Source organism: Callithrix jacchus, chromosome 13, assembly GCF_049354715.1.
Source record: "Callithrix jacchus isolate 240 chromosome 13, calJac240_pri, whole genome shotgun sequence".
Classification (NCBI taxonomy): domain Eukaryota; kingdom Metazoa; phylum Chordata; class Mammalia; order Primates; family Cebidae; genus Callithrix; species Callithrix jacchus.
The window spans coordinates 44989303-45008261 of record NC_133514.1 but is presented as its reverse complement, the minus strand read 5'-3'; the positions used below and the strand labels follow the sequence as shown (position 1 = coordinate 45008261).

At 45.6% G+C, this 18959-nt stretch overlaps 1 protein-coding gene and 1 pseudogene across 5 annotated transcripts in view; both read right to left on the bottom strand.

Annotated features, from left to right (window-relative positions):
- Positions 1-1778: 1778 nt before the first annotated feature.
- HGSNAT (heparan-alpha-glucosaminide N-acetyltransferase) overlaps positions 1779-18959 on the bottom strand; it is a 73593-nt gene continuing 56412 nt past the window's right edge. For all 5 annotated transcript variants that reach the window (XM_078347658.1, XM_078347657.1, XM_078347659.1 and 2 more), the window contains 9 exons: positions 17619-17779; positions 15730-15845; positions 12101-12222; positions 11543-11669; positions 10163-10249; positions 6246-6323; positions 5532-5602; positions 5312-5424; positions 1779-4191 (listed from right to left, as the gene is read on the bottom strand). In XM_078347658.1, coding sequence (XP_078203784.1) covers positions 4010-4191; positions 5312-5424; positions 5532-5602; positions 6246-6323; positions 10163-10249; positions 11543-11669; positions 12101-12222; positions 15730-15845; positions 17619-17779 — 1057 coding nt within the window. In that variant the 3' untranslated portion in view covers positions 1779-4009. The remainder of the gene's footprint in view (positions 4192-5311; positions 5425-5531; positions 5603-6245; positions 6324-10162; positions 10250-11542; positions 11670-12100; positions 12223-15729; positions 15846-17618; positions 17780-18959) is intronic.
- Positions 2161-2890, bottom strand: LOC103790660 (uncharacterized; annotated as a pseudogene).

The following is an 18959-nucleotide window of genomic DNA, read 5'->3' as shown; positions in this document are numbered from 1 at the left end:
ATCTTCGACTTCTGATATTCTTTCTTCTGCTTGGTCAATTCAGGTGTTGAAACTTGTGCATGCTTCACGAAGTTCCCGTGTTGTGTTTTTCAGCTCCTTCAATTCATTCATATTCCTCTCTAAGTTGTCCATTCTTGTTATTTCCTCGAATCTTTTTTCAAATCTCTTTTCAAGGTTCTTAGTTTCTTTGCATTGATTTAGAACATGTTCTTTTAGCTCACGGAAGTTTCTCATTACCCACCTTCTGAAATCTGATTCCATCATTTCATCACGCTCATTCTCCATCCAGCTTTGTTCCCTTGCTGGTGAGGAGTTTTGGTCCTTTGTAGGAGGCGAGGTGTTTTGGTTTCGGGTGTTTTCCTCCTTTTTGCGCTGGTTTCTTCCCATCTTTGTGGCTTTATCCACCTGTCGTCTGAGTAGTTGCTGACTTTTCGATTGGGTCTCTGAGTGGATGCCCAGACTGTTGATAATGAAGTATTTCTGTTACTTAGTTTTCCTTCTAACAGTCTAGCCCCTCTGCTGTACAACTGCTGAGGTCCACTCCAGGTCCTGCTTGTCTGGGGTGCACCTGTAGCAGCTGTGGAAGAGTGAGGGATGCTACCAGTTTCTTTTTCTGCTTTGTCCCAGAATGATGCCCGCCAAATGTCACTCTGATCAGTCCTTTTGTAGGTGACTCTTTGGATATACAGGGGTCAGGGAGCTGCTTAAGGAGGCGGTCTGTACTTTATAGGAGCTCAAGTGCTGAGCTGTGAGCTCCGTTGATCATTCAGTGCTGTTAGGCAGGTACGTTTAAGTCTGCTGCAGCAGAACTCATAAAGCCCCTTTTTTTCCTCAGATGCGCTGTCTCAGGGAGTTAGCTTTCTTTATGAGTATCTGTTGCACTGTCCTGCCCAGCTAGGAGGCGGTCTAGTCACTATTTGCCTGCCGAGGCTCCGCTCTGCTGCCGTGGGCTCCACCCTGCTGCCATGGGCTCTGCCCTGCTGTCGTGGGCTCCGCCCTGTCGGCAGAGTTTCTCTGTTATGGCGGGTTGCCTCGGCAACGGCAGGCTGTCACCAATAGGAGTGTACCTCAGTAGGGGCTGAATGCCTCGGTAATGGCAGATGCCCCTCCCCCACGAAGCTGCACTGTCCTGAGTTCAGCTGTGCCCGGAGTGAAACTCTCAACCCTGAGCATTTCGAATCGCCGTTTTGTCTGTCGCGCCAGCTCAAACGTCCCTTCCCAGGAATCTCCTGGTCTGGCTCCCTCTCCAAGTCCCGTTTAATCAGATGGATATGCTAATCTGCCCTCCCAAATCTCAGATTGCCGGTTTAAGGGCACCCAGACCAGTGTGTTTTGTGCGAAGTGCCACTGCACTGCGGCGCCGGCCGAAACAGCCGCACAAGCCAAAACAGCTGTGCTGGTGTCCCGTGTCTCTCCTACACCTGGGAATTTCCCCGTTCTGTGGGCAACAAAGATCCGTCTGGAATTGCAGATTGCACTCACCCTCTGCATCTTCACTGAGAGCTACGATCCTGATTTGCTCCTACCGCGCCATCTTCTTTTTCCTCCTGGAGTTACTTTCTTACAGCTCAAGACACCCTAGTTGATGTAACACCCAGTTTGAGAAATGCTTCTAGAAAACTCACCTGGAGAGGCCCCACTCAGCTTTCCCTGCTCAACTTTGGGATGATACAAATGGGACCATCCACAGTGACTCACTGCAAGGAAAGGGTGGCAGAAGGAGGAACAACTGTCCCCACAGCCCCACGAATGTTCTCATGGACACCCTGGACACATGCTCATCTTACAGCACTTAAATATTTATTTTGAAAATCCACATCACTTTGCTTTAAAAATGTTTATTTAGTGCCTGCAATGTACAAGGCACTGTTTGGCGCCAAGAGTAATACACAAACGAACAAGGCATGATTCTTGCCTTAGGAAGCTCACAGTCTAGCGTGGGAAATTAGAAATTGCACATGCACACAAATAAAAGTCACACCAGCCAAAAAGCACTAAATGCTGTGAGATTGATAACATTACAAGACCCCAGAGAAAGAAAACACTATTTGGGGACAAGACTAAGAGATTAGAGAAGGTACCTCAGAAGTAAGGGGTTTAAAACAATAGATCAAATGTAGACAGGAAAAAAATCAGAGGAAAATGCAATCCAGGAAGGCTCTAATTGAAACCAGAAGCAGGAGGTACTTCTGTGATGTGATGGAGGCAGGAAAAGCCCCACTGGGCTGAATTTAGAATAGGAGGGGAGGGGAGGGGAGGCTGGAAAGATGTGTGGGAATAAAGAAGGTGAGTATGTGTGCCAGGCAAAGGTGTTTCCATTTCAATGGCGGTTTCTCAAAGAGAGGTGATCTGGCTGGAGAAAGCTTAATCTGGTGGCAATGGACAGGTGGTTTTAAGAAGTCAGGGACAAGGGAAGGAGGCTGGTTTGAAAATGATGACAAGGGTCTGGACTTGAGTGATGTGGCAGTGACAATGAGAACAGAGTAGCTGCAGGTGGAAGACGGAGACAGAACTGGGGAGATCTGGCAGAGGTGAGGCGGGCGGAAAGATGACAGCAGGTTTATACCTAGAGATGCATGATCCATTCCTAAAGCCAGGGAAACCTAAGAGGAAACGCTTTGTGTTTGAGGAGAGGAGGGTAGGGCTGAGGCTGAGATGAGGGCTGGCCTCCAGGTGGAGGGGTCCAGTAGACAGGTACAAGTTGGATGAGAGTTCAGGGCACAGGGCAGAGCCAGAAACAGACAGAAGGCTGCCGTGCAGAGACGAGGGTGAAAGCAGCAGCACAGGCTAAGGCCCATCTCACTAGAGAAGGGTGGGTAAAGCACAACCCTGTGACCACATGTTTCTCACAGAGGACATCCCCACAGAACACTCAGGAGGGTGATGACGCCTCCCACCAACAGTGCTGTGTGTCTCTGTGTCCCCGATTTCACGCCTAAGAAACAATGTCTTTGGCTATGGCTATGTGATGACAAGCAGGAACGCTGCCTCCATTGTGGAGGGGTATCTTGAAAAGGCTTACTCCAATGAGAGTTTTTAAAAGTTTTCATTATCATTTATTTTGAAGAGTTTTCTGTAATAAAACTTTTTTTCTGAAGATTTCAGATAAGCTACCAATGTCTGTCACCTCATCATGTCTAAGAGCTGGAAGGAAACTGAGAGTCATCCCCATCCTGTGACTTCACAGATGAGGAAGCCAAGACCCAGGCTGGCCAAGGGTCTTGCCCAGCACCTCACACAGCAGGGATGGCTCAGCTAGACCCACAGGCATGGGCAGTGCCTGCCCTCCCCACAGCCACTCCCATGGCCCATGGCTGCCATCCAGATGCACAGAGAGATGGGGAGGAAAGAAGACAGATGAACAGACAGATAGGCAAGAGGGGTTGGGGATAATACATCTATATTTTAACTTTCTGAAAGAGGATAAGAAAAAATGGCTTGTGCTAGACATTTTTTGGACTCACCAAAGAATTGCATATCTGAAAAGAAAATTACTTTGGCTTTCTGGAAACATTAAGCTGCATTGAATCAAAAAATAGACTAAGTTATGACACATCACATCCAGTAAGCTTCATAGCAGCCGCAGCAGGAGTGATGGCATTTCATGTTGGTATGTGCATATGTGTGGAAAGGAAGTTTGCAGGGAAATAAGGTCAGCAAGAAGCAGATCTCGGATTGTTTCATCCAACATGGAAGAAAAACACCCATGGCAATTCCCTTTTGGAGAGTTAAAGCCAATCTCCTCAGAATGAAGGTCCAAATACATTCATTTCCACAGAAGATGGAGAAAAACACAATTACATTTCAAATCTGTAAGTCACAAATACACAGGCAGAGTCCTGGAGAGCCATGTCACAGTTAACCAGTTTGAGGACATCAGCGTTTTCCCCCATATTCTGTAAACACACAGCCAGTCAATTTCCTAATGAATGTTTCCCTTTAACAAAGCCTGCTTCGTCCTCCCTGCAGGCCCACTAGAGTCCTCCAGCAGCAGTGTCAGCAGGAGCCATCAGATTTTCCAAAAAATCTTCTTTCTATAGAGGATGTAGGCAATGAGCACCCAGAGGGCAGTGGCAGTAATGTTTTGAGTCAGATGCTCCCTGTGGGACTGGTTGTCCTCCAGCTTCCACTGAAAGGGGAAGTAGTTCTCAAACACTTCATGGCCAACATACACCAGAATAGAATTCATTCCTTAAGAAGAGAGACATACAGAAGATCATGTTTCTCACAGAGGAGTCACATCTGATCATCTATTTAATTCTTGAAACCAGTTCAATGGAAAAACAGAAAGCATGCATTTCCCTTATTGGCTACTGTGAAAAATAAGTGATGCATATCTTAGGTATTTAAGTGTAAACTGTATCAAAAATTATTAGAAGGCCTGGTGCAGTGGCTCACGACTGTAATCCCAGCAATTTGGGAGGCCAAAATTGTGGGTGGATCACTTAAGGCTAGGAGTTCAAGACCAGCCTGGCCAACATGGTGAAACCCCGTCCCTACTAAAAATACAAAATTAGCCGGGGGTAGTGGCATGCACCTGTAATCCCAGCTTCTTGGGAGGCTGAGCCACAAGAATCACTTCAACCCAGGAGGTGGAGGTTGCAGTGAGCCGAGATCGCACCACTGCATTCCAGCCTGGGCAACAGAGCAAGATTCTGTCTCAAAAAAAAAAAAAGTTATTAGAAAATATTCACTTTATAGCAGTGCAATTCTTGAATACTAAATCTGAAAGGAAACCTAAAATTATTATTAATAACTTGTATTTTCTAGGCAGAAAACCTGAGGTCCAAAGAATGTAACTATTCCTAGAATCAAGGGGCTGAAATGAGGCATTGAAATGATCTGGTCTGTCTCTTAGTCCTTAGCTGGAACTGCATCTAAATCATTCCATGTCTCCCTTGGAATCACCTCTTGATATTTCTTCTAATGCACAATCTCTAAGGTAGTGGATTTATATTAAGAAAGCAAGCATAACCTCATTATTAAGAACCAGAAACTGAATAATGTGCCCCAAATCATTTCTACTCTTCCACAATTTGGTATAGCCTGAAGAAACAGGTGGAGTCACAAACTGTCATAGGACTCCACGACATACGTGGGTGAAAACAGGGTGGACTGCTTTGGAGCAGGTCAGTGATGTCTGGTGTGACCTGGGACAATGTGGCCCCTGCCGCTTCCTTCCTCAGCCTGGCTCTTGGACACCTCCTGCCAGGGCAGTGGCTCAAGATTCCAGCACCAAGGAGGCTCCAGAGCTCCCTACACCTGTCCCCCTGGTCACTATCACCAATTCTGTTTGGGGTTGGTAACTTACCTGGATAAAAGAATGGGGTTCCCGTCCACAGCCCCTTCACATCCACAACCGGGTACAGAACCAGCAGGATGAAGAAGGCAAAAGAACTGAGCGTGGTGACATATGAAAGGGACCTGGGAGGGACAAAGGAGGTGTTTCAGTGCTCATGCAGAGCTCATCCAACTGCAACATGAACAATCATCCATAACAAACATAAAACATCAGGCTTTTTCATACATACCAGAGATTTTTGTTTACTGGAATAAAGCCTTCATTTTCAGAAACTTTTGTCAGAGCAACAGAAATGAGCCCCTATAATGGGGAAGAGAAGGATGTTAACATTTTATATTATTATCTCAAAAAACACTTGTGTTTCAACACCCATATATATTAGTTATTTAATCACGTAGAGAGGGTTCAAAATTGTGCTTTGTAATTTTCTCTTCTAACTGGAAACATATTTTTAAAATGTATGAACTAAAAAATATTCTCCCAAAATCTCTTGCGCATTCTACTGAGTTGAAGATGGTAAGCGTATTGATTAAATGACAGTGTCTCCAAAGAGGATCATGGCCGCGGTCAGGGTGAAATGCACAGAGAGTCAGCCTTGCAAAACTCTCTTTCCTGCATAATGTGGAAGTTGATGTCTGCAACCTGGTCAGATTCGCCCAATCTCTCTGATACGGCCCTTCACACAGAGCCCATACCTCACATTTATTCAGGCATTCCTGGCTGTCTCATGGCTAACACTATCTTATTTATAAAGACATTTTCCTAAGAAACTAAGTCTGTGCATTTAGGTGGAAAGATATACACCTCTCCTCTGTTTTTCAAGTGAAGAAAATGGTGCCTGCTGCCATGTGGTGACAATGGCTATCCCAGTGTTGCTAAACATGCTATTCCTCTATACATGTCAAGAGGAAAGGAATTTTAGTGAGGGACACTGCTTACTTACAAGAATACAGCACCAAGCAGTGAATCGAATGAGGATGTCTTTGGTCCGAGCCCTGTAATACAATAGTATTTTTCCTGCCTGCAGGAGAAAACATGGTGTGACCAAAAGAATTGCCGAACGGATATTTTTATTTCATATTCATCCACTGTCTTAATTACGAGACACAAAGATTCCCTTGCTGGGTGTGCTACTAGGTGCTGAGGTTACAGGCAGGAGAGAAACATCACCCCTGCCTTTGACTAGTGGAGGCTGAGGGAGGAGCGTGGAACCAGAGAGGAAGGCCCTCCCTGGGAAGGAGGAGGAGGCATCAGAGAGAAGGAGCCAGCCATGTCTCAGGTCCTGCAGGCAACGCAGAAGCCCAGGCATGAGGAGGAGAGGGGGTGCACAGGCAGGCTCTGTGGCTCCCACTTCTAGGCAGGGCCCATGGGGAATTTTCCCCAAAGGTGACAAGGGTCCCCTCAGACCGGCCTGCCTGCTCAGTACCCCAGTCTGGGCAGCACTTGGAAGAGGGACTGGGACAGGGTGGAACCAGAGGCAGGGAAACATTTAAAAACAGTGAAATATGGACTTTGCATACAATCCCTCTGAAATTAGTAATTAAATTTTGAAAATATCAAAGGATAAGAAGCTTTAAAAATAATTTATAGTAACAGCTAATATTAATGAATGTTTTTTATGTGCCAGTTTAGAACTTTACACAAATTAACTTATTCAATCCTCAAAATGCCTTTCTGAAGTAGGTGCTGTTGAAGCACAGAGGGGGTCAGCCAGATGCCCGAGGCCACCCAGCTAGGAAGTGGCAGAGCTGGACACAAACCCAGGGAACATGGCTCCAGGTCTGCTCTCCTAGCCTCCCCACTGGACCGACCATGCCAGGAGCACAGATACACCTAGGCAGTGTATGTAGGGATTACATGAATATACAGAAAAGCACAATATCAACTAGAAAGGGCTATACAGATAAAGATACTACTTCTAAATACAAAATTATTGAATCACCAAAATGTACAGCTGATCCTTGAACAACACAGGTTTGAAGCGCATGGATCCACTTATATTCAGATTTTCTTCCGCCTCTGCTACCCATGAGACACCAAGACTGATTCCTCCTCCTCCTCCACACCCCCTCCTCCTTTTCCTCTACCCCTTTCTCCTCCTCCACACCCTCCTCCTCCTCCACACCCTCCTCCTCCTCCACACACCTCCTCCTCCACACCCTCCTTTTCCTCTACCTCCTTCTCCTCCTACACATGCTCCTCCCTCCTCCACATCCTCCTCCTCCACACCTTCCTCCTCCTCCATGCCCTCCTTTTCCTCTACCCCCTTCTCCTACACAAGCTCCTCCTCCATACCCTCTTCCTCCACACCCTCCTCCTCCTCCTCCACACTGTCCCTCTCCCCCACACCCTCTCCTCCTCCCCCACACCCTCCTCCTCCACACCCTCCTCCTCCTCCTCCACACCCTCTCCTCCTCCTCCACAGCCTCCTCCTCCTCCACACCCTCCCCCTCCTCCACACCCTCCCTTTTCTCCACACCCTCCTCCTCCTCCACACCCACTCCTCCTCCTCCACACCCTCTCCTCCTCCACATCCTCCTCCTCCACACCCTCCTCCTCCTCACCATCCTCCTCCACACCCTCCCCCTCCTCCACACCCTCCCCCTCCTCCACCACACCCTCCTCCTCCTCCACACCCTCCCTCTCCTCCACACCCTCCTCCTCCTCCACACCCTCCCTCTCCTTCACACCCACCTCCTCTACCCCTCTTCCTCCATACCTTCCTTCTCCTCCATACCCTCTTCCTTCTCTTCTACCCTCTTCCTCCTCCACCCCCTCCTCCTCCTTCACACCCTTTTTCCTCCTCCACACCCTCTTCCTTCTCCTCTACCCCTTTCTCTTCCTCCACCCCTTCCTCCTTCTCCACCCCCTCCTCCTCATCTTCCTTCTCCTCCTTCATACCCTCCTCTTCCACCTCCTTCCTCCTCCTCCAGTCCCCCCTCCTCCTCCTCCAGCCCCTCCTTCTCCTCCACCCTCCCACTCCTTCCTCCTCTTCCTCTGTCCCTCTCCTTCTCCACCCCTCATCCCCCTCCTCCACATTCTCCTCCTCCTCCACATCCTCCTCTTCCTTCTCCTCCACCCCCTCTTCCTCCACCCCTGTATCTCCCTCCTTCTCCACCCCTCCTCCTCCTCCTCCTCTTTCTCCTCCTCCTGATGAGGATGCAGACCTTCATGATGATCCACTCCCACTTAATGAATAGGACATAGATTTTCTCTTCCTTATGGCTTTCTTAATACCATTTTCTTTCCTTAAGCTTACTTTATTGTAAAAATACAGTGTATAATATTTATATAAAATATGTGCACATCAACTGTCAATGTTATTGGTAAGGCTTTGGGTCAACAGCAGGCTATTATCATTTAAGTTTTGGGGAGTCAAAAGTCCTCTGTGGATTTTGCACTGCACAGCGGCCAGTGCCCCATGCCCCAAGGTGGTCCAGGGTTACCTGCGCATGCTTCAGGTCTGCACTACCCAACAGCCAGGCCACTAGCCACAAGTGACCATCTAAATTCAAAATTACATCAGGTAAAATTTAAAATTCAGTTCCTCAATCACGCTTCTCAAATGCTCAACAGTGACCCTGGCTAGGGAATGTCCCACCAGACAGCAAGAAGAAGAAATATTTCATCACCACAGAAAGTTCTGCTGGCACTGCTCTCCAAAAGTCTTCTCCCTTCCCAGTTAGCTCCCCTCAAACAAGAGTTTCAAACATCAACAAGGAGAATTTTGGGGACCGAAATCAAAACTACTCAGAACTTGAACAAAATGGCAGGTGAGATCAACCAAGAATAACCTGTATTAACTTTGGTAGAAATTCACCTGTCCTGAAGCCATGACAATGTTGCTGTGGTCTGATATCTGCCCCTCCACATTTCCTATGTTGAAACCTAATCACCAAGGTGGCAATATTAGAAGGTGTGGCCTCAGGAGGTGACTGCAGTGCGAGGGCTCCACCCTCAAGAATGGCCTTAGAAAAGGGCTTGAGGCAGTGAGTCCTGTCTCTGCCCTTCCACCTTCCAGCAGGTGGGGACACCCTGTGAGGACATGGCATTTGTCCCCTCTGAAGGACACACCCCAATCGAGTTGCCACTTTGGGAACAGAGACCAGACCCTCACCAGACAAATGAACCTACAGTGTTTCTGTTCTTTATGAATTACCCAGTCTCAGGTATTTTGTTACGTCAGGACACACAGACTAATACAAGTGTACATGAAAGAAGTGTGACAAATGGCACAGTGACTTCCCAATGTTACCAACACCCACACACTCTGCAAACTCCATCAGGAAAATCTTTTTCTTTTTTGAGTCAGGGTCTCACTCTGTTGCCCAGGCAGGAGTGCAGTGGTGCAATCAAGGCTCACTGCAGCCTCAACCTCCTGGACTCAAGTCATCCTCCTACCTCAGCTCCCAAGCAGCTGGGACTACAGGTGCATGCCATCGTGCCTGGCTGATATTTTTAATGTTTTGTAGAGACAGGGTCTATGTTGCCCAGCCTTGTTTCAAACTCCTGGACTCAAACAATCTATCCTCCTGCCTTGGTTTCCCAAAGTGTGGAGTTATAGGCATGAGCCCCCGCACCTTGGCAAGGGAAATCTTTTATCCAGAAATTGCTATACTAAGATAAGCCATATAAATAAGAATTTTTTGAGAACATAAGAATTATATCTAATTACTTGAATGTGCTGAATTTCAGAAACTTCTGGTTCTGCACAATCTGTCAAACACAGCAGAATGTATTAGACTAACAGCACAGGAGAGAATATGCTTCCAATTATTTTAATGAAATGGTTTTTAAATGGATGACGAATAAAACATCATACATTGTCAGAAAAAGTAACCTAATGAAATGAACCAATACCTGAACTCCTAAAAAGGCCATCAGGATGGAGTTGATGGTGCCCAGGATGCCCTCAGGGTCATAGGCAACCTCAGTGTGGTAAAGCACCTTAACAAACAGAAGCAGAAGGCAGCTCTCACTCAATGACCCGAAAACACACACAAACAGCTCCTAGACCCAGTACAAACCTGAGTACACTCCAGTAGGCCACAGTTTTCTGTTTTTGCTGCAGAAATTCATTGCCGACTTACAGGGATTACAGGCAGAATGCTTCTGGCTAAAAAAGTGTGTGATGTGGATACTCAGCACGGAACAGAGATGCCCAGGGACAAGCCCCAGTCCAGCAGCCACTGTGATTGCAGCAAGGGCAGTAAACAGTGCTGGTCAAAGTCCTGATGACATGACCAGCTTCCCTGCCCAGCTTCCAATGCAATGCACAGTACCTTCCTAATTTCCAGGTTTATTCTTTTTGGTCAACCCTACTGTAGCATCAACGGCTTCCTATCTTCTTTTAAGGCAAATAACATTTTTAAATATTTTTCTTTTTTATTATAAGATAAATGTTACTGCAGAAATTGTACTGGAAATTTACTGGACCTCTGGAAATGAACAGTGTGGCAGGTGCTGTCATGCATCCACAGAGCCCTCCCACCCTTTCAGCCCAGAAGCTTTCATTCCACCAGCTGCTGGAAGTATTCATGACCACAGCTCTCAGACGGTGCCTCTTCTCGATCTGCCTCTGACTAAAGAGAGCTGCCTCTCCAGGGGTCAGCCTTTTGCTGGGGCCCTTCCACATCACCCAGGGGTAGGAAGGGCCCAATCCCTTGCTTCAATTCAGAACAACTCTGCAGCACCACCCTGGTGCCCGAGATTGGCTGGGGCCTTTGCTGGAGTTCAGTGCAGCTCAACTTCTTCTGCACCGTCCTCCCTCCTTAATTCCCCAGCAGGAATTGACCCCTGCAAGGACTGCTTCATCCAATTCTGGAAATCTGACATACAGAAGAGCACTGTGCTATGATCATTTACACAATGTGTTCTCACTTGCTTTTTTTTTCCTTAGAAAGATGGAGTCTCACTATTGTTCAGGCTGGTCTCAGACTCCTGGGCTTAAGCAATCCTCCTGCCTCAGCCTCCTGGGTCTCAGCCTCCTGAGTAGCTGGGAATGCAGGTGTGAGCCACTGTGCCCAGTTCCACATTCTCACTTTAAAATTCAACATAATGTTTACACACTGCCTTATAGTGAACCCTAAAGTCATTAAGTTAGTTAACTTTTCAAATAAACATCAGTTCTCAGTGTGTTTTATTAAATGGACATGTTTTAAAGTTGGCTGGCTGTTTCTGCTTTCCTTCACTTCTGAAAGCCTGAGCTTTCAGTTCTAAGTGAACTCGAGTCTCACTCACAGCAGAAGACGGGTGCTGGTAAAGGTGATCGTCTCCCAGCAGCAGGCGGTCGATGTAACCCGCAGCTCCTCCAGTACAATTTGGATACTTGCCAAAATCTCCAATGCCCCCAGGACCAAGATAACCACTAGAAAGGCAAAAAACATATGTAAATGACAAGACCTCAGATGGGCAAACAGAGGGACAGGGAATTAAAAAAAAAAAAACCTCAGAAGGGGTCATGATGCATATAGGCTATGTATGCAGCCCAATTAAGAGAGCCCCAAACATGCACCAGCTAAAATGTCCCTCTGGCTAGTGCATGCTCACCAACAAACTGCTCCCAAACTGTGCAGGTGGGAGACCTGATTTCTATCCAAACTGACCCTCATACCACCCACAGGGAAATCACTCTGGACACATGCCAATCTCCTCTCCCCACGCAAAGCAGGCCTCAAAGAAAGAAGAAAAGGGCAAGAGAATTCCTCTGACTTGAGACATATGAAAGCTATAAGCCCAGAACCTCTTACTGTCCAGAAAAGGACATCCACAAGGGATGACCCTCAGGGGTTCGCTTACGTAGGGCACCCAGGGACTGGCAGGAGGAATGTCAAGCCCAGCCACAGGCCTTCCAGTGCCAGAATGAGCAGCCACTGGGGCCAGCTGGATGTGATGTCTCGAAGAGAAAGGCAGCTCCTCTCCTGTGTGGGGGCAGAAAAATAAAACATGCATGAACTCAATGCAAATAGAAGGGGACTGAGCACGTCTTTGGGAAATTCCGGGTGACTATTTTCTTGGCCTTTTTGGCACTAATACAAAAACTTACTGACTACAAGTTAGGTTCTCCAGATGCTCTCTCTCTATGAAATCTCACAGCAAAACACTTGTTCAAAAGAAGTCAAAAGACAATTATATTCCTATGCCCAAGAGAACTGAAAACATACGTTCACACAAAAACTTGTACACAAATAGACACAGGAGCATTGTTCACAACAGCTAAAAAGGGGAAACAAGTCAAATGTCCATCAAGTGATAAACAGGTGAGCAAATGTGGTGCATCCCTAAAAGGAACCTAATTCAGCAGTCTTGGAATGAAGTGCTGATACATGCCACTGTAAGGCCGGTTGCCTTGCCGGGAGTCAAAGGGACACATTCATCACTCTCTGCACCTGATAACTGCCTCATCACCCAAGCTCATTATCTGGCTTCCCCACAAAACTTCCCCGCACCTGCCTCTGCATACCATGCCCAAGCCCACACTCAGCACTAAATTATGCATCCAACCTCCAGCCCGCTGTTAAAAAACCCCACAGAGAAATTTTTTTTAAAGAAGCCCCACCGTTCCCTGCCCAGCAACAGCCTGCCCCATACACCCCCAGCAGGCCCACGGGTACCCAAGGTCCTGCCTGCCTACCAATGGCAGCTAGTTTCATATACTTCCTACTTTAACTCCATGTACTTCCTGCTCCTCAACAGCCAATAGAAATGCCTTCTCTTTGTTTCCCCAGTAGTCAATCAAGGCCCACTTACCCAAAGTCCCACCTGCCTACCAGTAGCAGCTAGTTTCATGTACTTCCTACTTTAACTCCATGTACTTCCTACTCCTCAACAGCCAATAGAAATGCCTTCTCTTTGTTTCCCCAGTAACCAATCAATTGCCTGCACTCCCCATAAAACCCCACGCCCTGAACAGCCAGGTGCAACTTCTCTGGCCCCCTCTTGGACCACTGAAGGTTGCCCAGGAGCTGAATTAATTGGCTTCTCACTTTTTTATACCTGCCTCAGTTTCCTCATTTTACCTTGGCAGTAAATCTTACAGCAACAACGTGGATGAGCCTCAAAAAATTCACGAAGTGGAAGCAGTCAGACACAAAAGGCCACATACTATACGACTTCATGTACAGGGACTGGCTAGGACAGGTACATGCATAGAGACAGAAAGCAGACTGGCCTTGCATGGGGCTGGGGGAGTTGTGAGGTATGGGGAGTGACAGTGCTGAGTGCAGGGTTCTTCACAGGGTAAGGAAAACCTTCTGGAATTACAGACTGATGACAGCTACGCAACTCTGAATACGGCAAATATCTTCGAATTGTACACTTTCAACATGCGAGTTTTATACATCAATATACCTGTGATTTAAAAATTAAAAATAAAATTTTTAAATAAAATGAAATTCAAACTTTTGGATCTCTGTGGTTAAAGGAAGAAAGGGTGCAGCCCACCTGCTCTTAGTGTCCCACTGAACCCCTCACCCTATGGTGATGGCCCTGGATGTGCCTCCATGGACCCTCAGGTCCCACAGAAGGGCTGAAAATGGCGGCTTTGATATCCATGGCTGATCAAGCTTCATGCTCACTCATGCACGTCTCGCCTCTCCTTCACCTTAAGGAAATCCACAGCCAGGGGACACATTACACTGAGGACAAGGGCAGAGGAGGAACGAGTAACAATGACTAAAATGTCCCCCAAAATAGATAACTAACATTACAGGAAGCACCCAGAGAACATGGGATTCAGTGATGAACTTGCTAGTTACATATCTTGAAAGAAGCTAGAAAACAACACAGCTTTATTAACTGATTGTTGAATTGGACTCCAAATGGAAGATTTTAAACATTTCCATAGAATTTTTGCCACTAATGGTGGGTGGGGGAAAGAAGTTAACTGTCAGCTAGGTAAACTCCACCCAACAATTTATAGTAAGAAAGGAAATAATCACAAACACGATGAAACTCTAACATGCTTCCAATAAAGAAGCAATACAAATAGAAAAGCATGATATCATCATTCTCCCACACCCTGCCCAGGGATCATCCTCAAAACTAAACTTTATCGCATTTGAGTAAATAGCAAAATGTTACATGAATTTTACACATATGTATGCTATGCTACAAGGGAACTGAAAAAATGGCAGTAATTCCCCATGAGACTGAACCAGCAAACTGGATGCTGGTGGTATTATTTAATACCATCAAGAATGGGGCCAGGTATGGTGGCTCACACCTGTAGTCCCAGCACTTTGGGAGGCTGAGGCGGGTGAATCACTTGAGCCCAGGAGTTCAAGATCATCCTGGGTAACATGGTGAAACCTAGTCTCTACAATAAATACAATCATTAGATGGAGATGGTAGTGCACACCTGTAGTCCCAGCTACTCCAGAGGCTGAGGCGGGAGAATCACTTGAGCCTGGGAGTCAAGGCAACAGTGAGTTGAGATCACGCCCCTCCACTCCAGCCTGGGTGACAGAGTGAGATCCCGTCTCCAAAAAACAAATTAAAAAAGGATGTACTTGAAACTAGCAGAGAGGACTTTGCATGTTCCTGACACAAAGAAATGATAATAACTGTGTGAGGTGATGAATATGCTAATTACCCTGATTTGATCATTACATACTATATGATACACAGGTATCACAATATTACTTCAAGCCTTATAAATATGTACAATTATTACATATCAACTAAAAATAAGAATGCATATAATTACTGCCTGCTGACAAATTTGTTAAGAGGATAGATCTCATGCCATGTATATTTTACCATAACAAAAACATTGATATAAAGATTAAATTAAAATAACTAAAGTGGAAATCAGAATGTATTCGATTAGCAGAAGTACAGTATTCCATGCAGAAATTTTAAAAGTTCTAAAAACCATATCCCACTTTGTTCTCCCTTTTTTTAAAACAACAAAACAACAAAAAACAGTTTTGGCTGAGCATGGTGGTTCACACTTGTAATTCCAGCAATTTAGGAGGCCAAGGTGGGAAGATCACCCGACTCCAGGAGTTTGAAACCAGCCTGGGCAACATGGTGAGACCTTGTCTCTAAAAAAAAAATGAACACAATTAGCCAAGCATGGTGGTGCGTTCCTGTAGTCTCAACTAATCAGGAGACTGAGGAGGGAGGATCACTTGAGCCTGGGATATTGAGGCTTCAGTGAGCTGAGATCGCACCACTGCACTCCAGCCTGGGCAACACAGCAAGACCCTGCATCAACAACAACGACAACAAAAAGAACACAGTTTCTGACCAGGCATGGTAGCTCCCATGTAATCCCCACCCTTTGGATGGCCAAAGCTGGGAGGATCACTTAAGGCCAGGAATACGAAACCAGCCTGGAAAACATAGTGAGACTGTGTCACTATACAATACATATTTTTAATTTTAAAAAGTTTTTTTTTTTTAATTAAAACATGGTTTCTCACCGAAGTACAATGTTCAGGCACGGGTTTAGCAAAGAGGAGCTCCAACACAGCAACCACGAAGTAAGTAACTCCCAAGCGCTGAAGCACACCAGGAATGCGCACCTTGTCCCAGGACACTGCGGAAGACAAAGTTAAGCCAAGTGTTAGCCAAGACCTCTCATCTCATCCCAGGACAACATTATTTGTTTCCTAAAGGGGAAGACATATCTGTATTGCATCTAAGTAAGTCTTTTTTAAGCTCTTAGACATAGAAATACATATGGTCAAGAGACATGGGCTCAGCCCAGCTTCCAAAAACCAGTCAATCCCTCTTAACAGAGGGAAGGACACGGACATGACTCAAACTCAAAACAGGAAGCTGGCCAGGTGGGAGACTGGGCAAAGAACCAAAGCGTCGGCCAAGCATGGTGGTTCATGCCTGTAATCCCAGCACTTTGGGAGGCCGAGGCAGGCAGATCACCTGAGGTCAGGAATTTGAGACCAGCCTGGCCAACATGGTGAAACCCCATCTCTACTAAAAATGCAAAAATTAGCTAGGCATGCTGGCAGGCGCCTGTAATCCCAGCTACTCAGGAGGCTAAGGCAGGAGACTGACTTGAACCCAGGAGGCGGAGGTTGCAGTTGCAGTGAGCCAAGATCATGCCATTGCACTCCAGCCTGGGGTACAAGAGCCAAACTCCATCTCAAAAAAAAAAAAAGAACCAAAGCATCTTACTCAGGTGTGGGGATAAAGCCAGGAGTGCACCTGACTCCAGCTCTTTCCTATTAGGAATTTGCAATCAACTCGCACATCCGCCATGACCTTGCAGGCCCGACACAAGCCACGAACTGATCCTCCCTGCCCTACCAGTTACCCGGCTGTATCACTGCAAGAACAAACCTTGGTAAGAAACTCTAAAATGAAGCCTACTGGAAGCAGTGGCTCACTTTTTGGAGATCCATCATGTCCACTTCCTTTTTTTTGAGACGGAGTTTCGCTCTCGTTACCCAGGCTAAAGTGCAATGGCACAATCTCGGCTCACCGCAACCTCCGCCTCCTGGGTTCAAGCAATTCTCCTGCCTCAACCTCCCGAGTAGCTGGGACTACGGGTGTGTGCCACCATGCCCAGCTAATTTTTTTTTTTTTTTTGTATTTTTGGTATAGACGGGGTTTCACCATGTTGACCAGGATGGTCTCGATCTCTTGACCTCATAATCCACCCGCCTTGGCCATCATGTCCACTTTCATGTGAAACACCGCCTGGAAGTGACCTCCACCTCTTGCTAGTGCCTATAAAAGTGGATACTGCCTGAGGGATCCATTTGGCCATTGCCTAGACATTTGTGTCCTCTTTTGCTAAATGACAGTGCAAGGCCCTTGAGGACAGTGACTAGTGCCCTCCCAACTCTGATTCTGTCAAAGCAGTGGGCTCACAAGTCTTCCCTCAGCTCTCCTGTCCCTGCATACCACCAGACTAATGACAAAGAGATCACTCCTTCCAGAAACCCAGAAGTGCCAGCGAAGGTGGATTCATGAACTGCTGCACAGTATTGAAAGCTGATGAAACCAAAATAGCAGGGGGCAAAGTCAGAGACCAAGGTGGCCTGGTCTGGTCTCTGCTGTGCCTCTCACTGCACTCAGACGATCCAGAGAAAACCTTCAATCACTCTTGGCATCAGGCTTTTCCTTTGTACAAGAGATGGGTTTGAGTAGTCTCAGAGGCTCCTCCCAGGTCTAAAATTTATAGTAATAATAATAATACTCAGTTAGACAACCATTGTATATACTTTCCTAACAATTACCCTATTTGCAGGCACCTGAGATGGAGGAATTGCATTTTTTTCCGATTATAACATATAGTTTCCATATTTCGACCTGAATATACATGACGGAAGGAAAAGGTACTTACATGGACCAAGGCAATAATTGGGATTCACAATGATAATTCCTATGCAGATTAACAGGAAACTCCTCCATGCAATCTTCCCCAGCAATCTGAATTTTGAACATCCCCGTTGCAGTATAGAAGTCATTGATAGAAAAACAGAAGTTCCCATAATAAATACAAACCTAAAAATAATCCAGTTATTAATAGGTGGCCTTTCCAATGTTTTTGTCTGTATGTCATTAACATTTTACAATATACTATATAAGAGAAACAACCATACTTTGTTTAAAGTAGCCAATTACTGAAATAATACTGAGCTAACAGTAGAGGAAGAGGTGAGAACATAGCCCCATGGGGCTGGGAGGTTTTTGAAAGTACATCTTTGAGTCCTGTCTTAGGAGAAAATTTCTTTAATATTAAATGGAATTTCCAAGGCCAACTCTCCCATTTCATGATGATGATGATGATGATGCCACAATAATGTCTCCAAACAACTAGACATTCACTAGCACGCCCTCAAAGCCCTTGAAAAACAGACAGACATTTGAATCATTTCTACACACACTTCTGCACCTGAAAGAAAAATGAAAGTTTACTTTTCTTCTCTCCATTTAGTCTGAGACATACACATTTTCCTTTCTTTTCTTTTACCATACTAAATTATCTCTTTTACAAACAAAAAGTAGAACACTGATTTTTCTAATTACTTGGCAAGGGATCACAGAGAGGAAAGTTCTCTTTTGCTGCATTCCTTGGTGTCTCCGGGAAAAACTGAAAGCCTTTCCTCCCAGATTTGGAACATGACAAGGATGTCTACCTTTCACCACTATTATTCAACATGATACTGGAAGTCCTACCTAAAGCAGTCAAAAAGGAGAAACAAATAAGGGGCATCCAAGTTGGAAAGAAAGAAGTGAAAGTATCCTTGTTTGCAGGTAACATGATCTTACAGTTGGAAAAACCTAGACTCTACCAGAAAACTATTACAACTGATCAACAAATTCAGTAAAGTTGCAGGATACAAACTCAACATACAAAAATCAATAGCATTCCCATATGTCAACAGCAAAAAATCTGAGAAAGAAATCAAGAAAGTAATTCCATTTCCAATAGTCACAAATAAAATAAAGTACCTCAAAATTAACTTAACCAAAGAAGTGAAGGATTTCTACAATGAAAACTATAAACCACTGATGAAAGAAATTGAAGAGGGCATCAAAAAATGGAAAGAAATTCCATGTTCATAAATTAGAAAAATTAATATTGTTAAAATGTCCACCCTAAAGCAATCTACAGATTCAATGCAATCCCTATGAAAATACATTCTTCACTGAACTAGAAAAAATAATGCTGAAATTTATA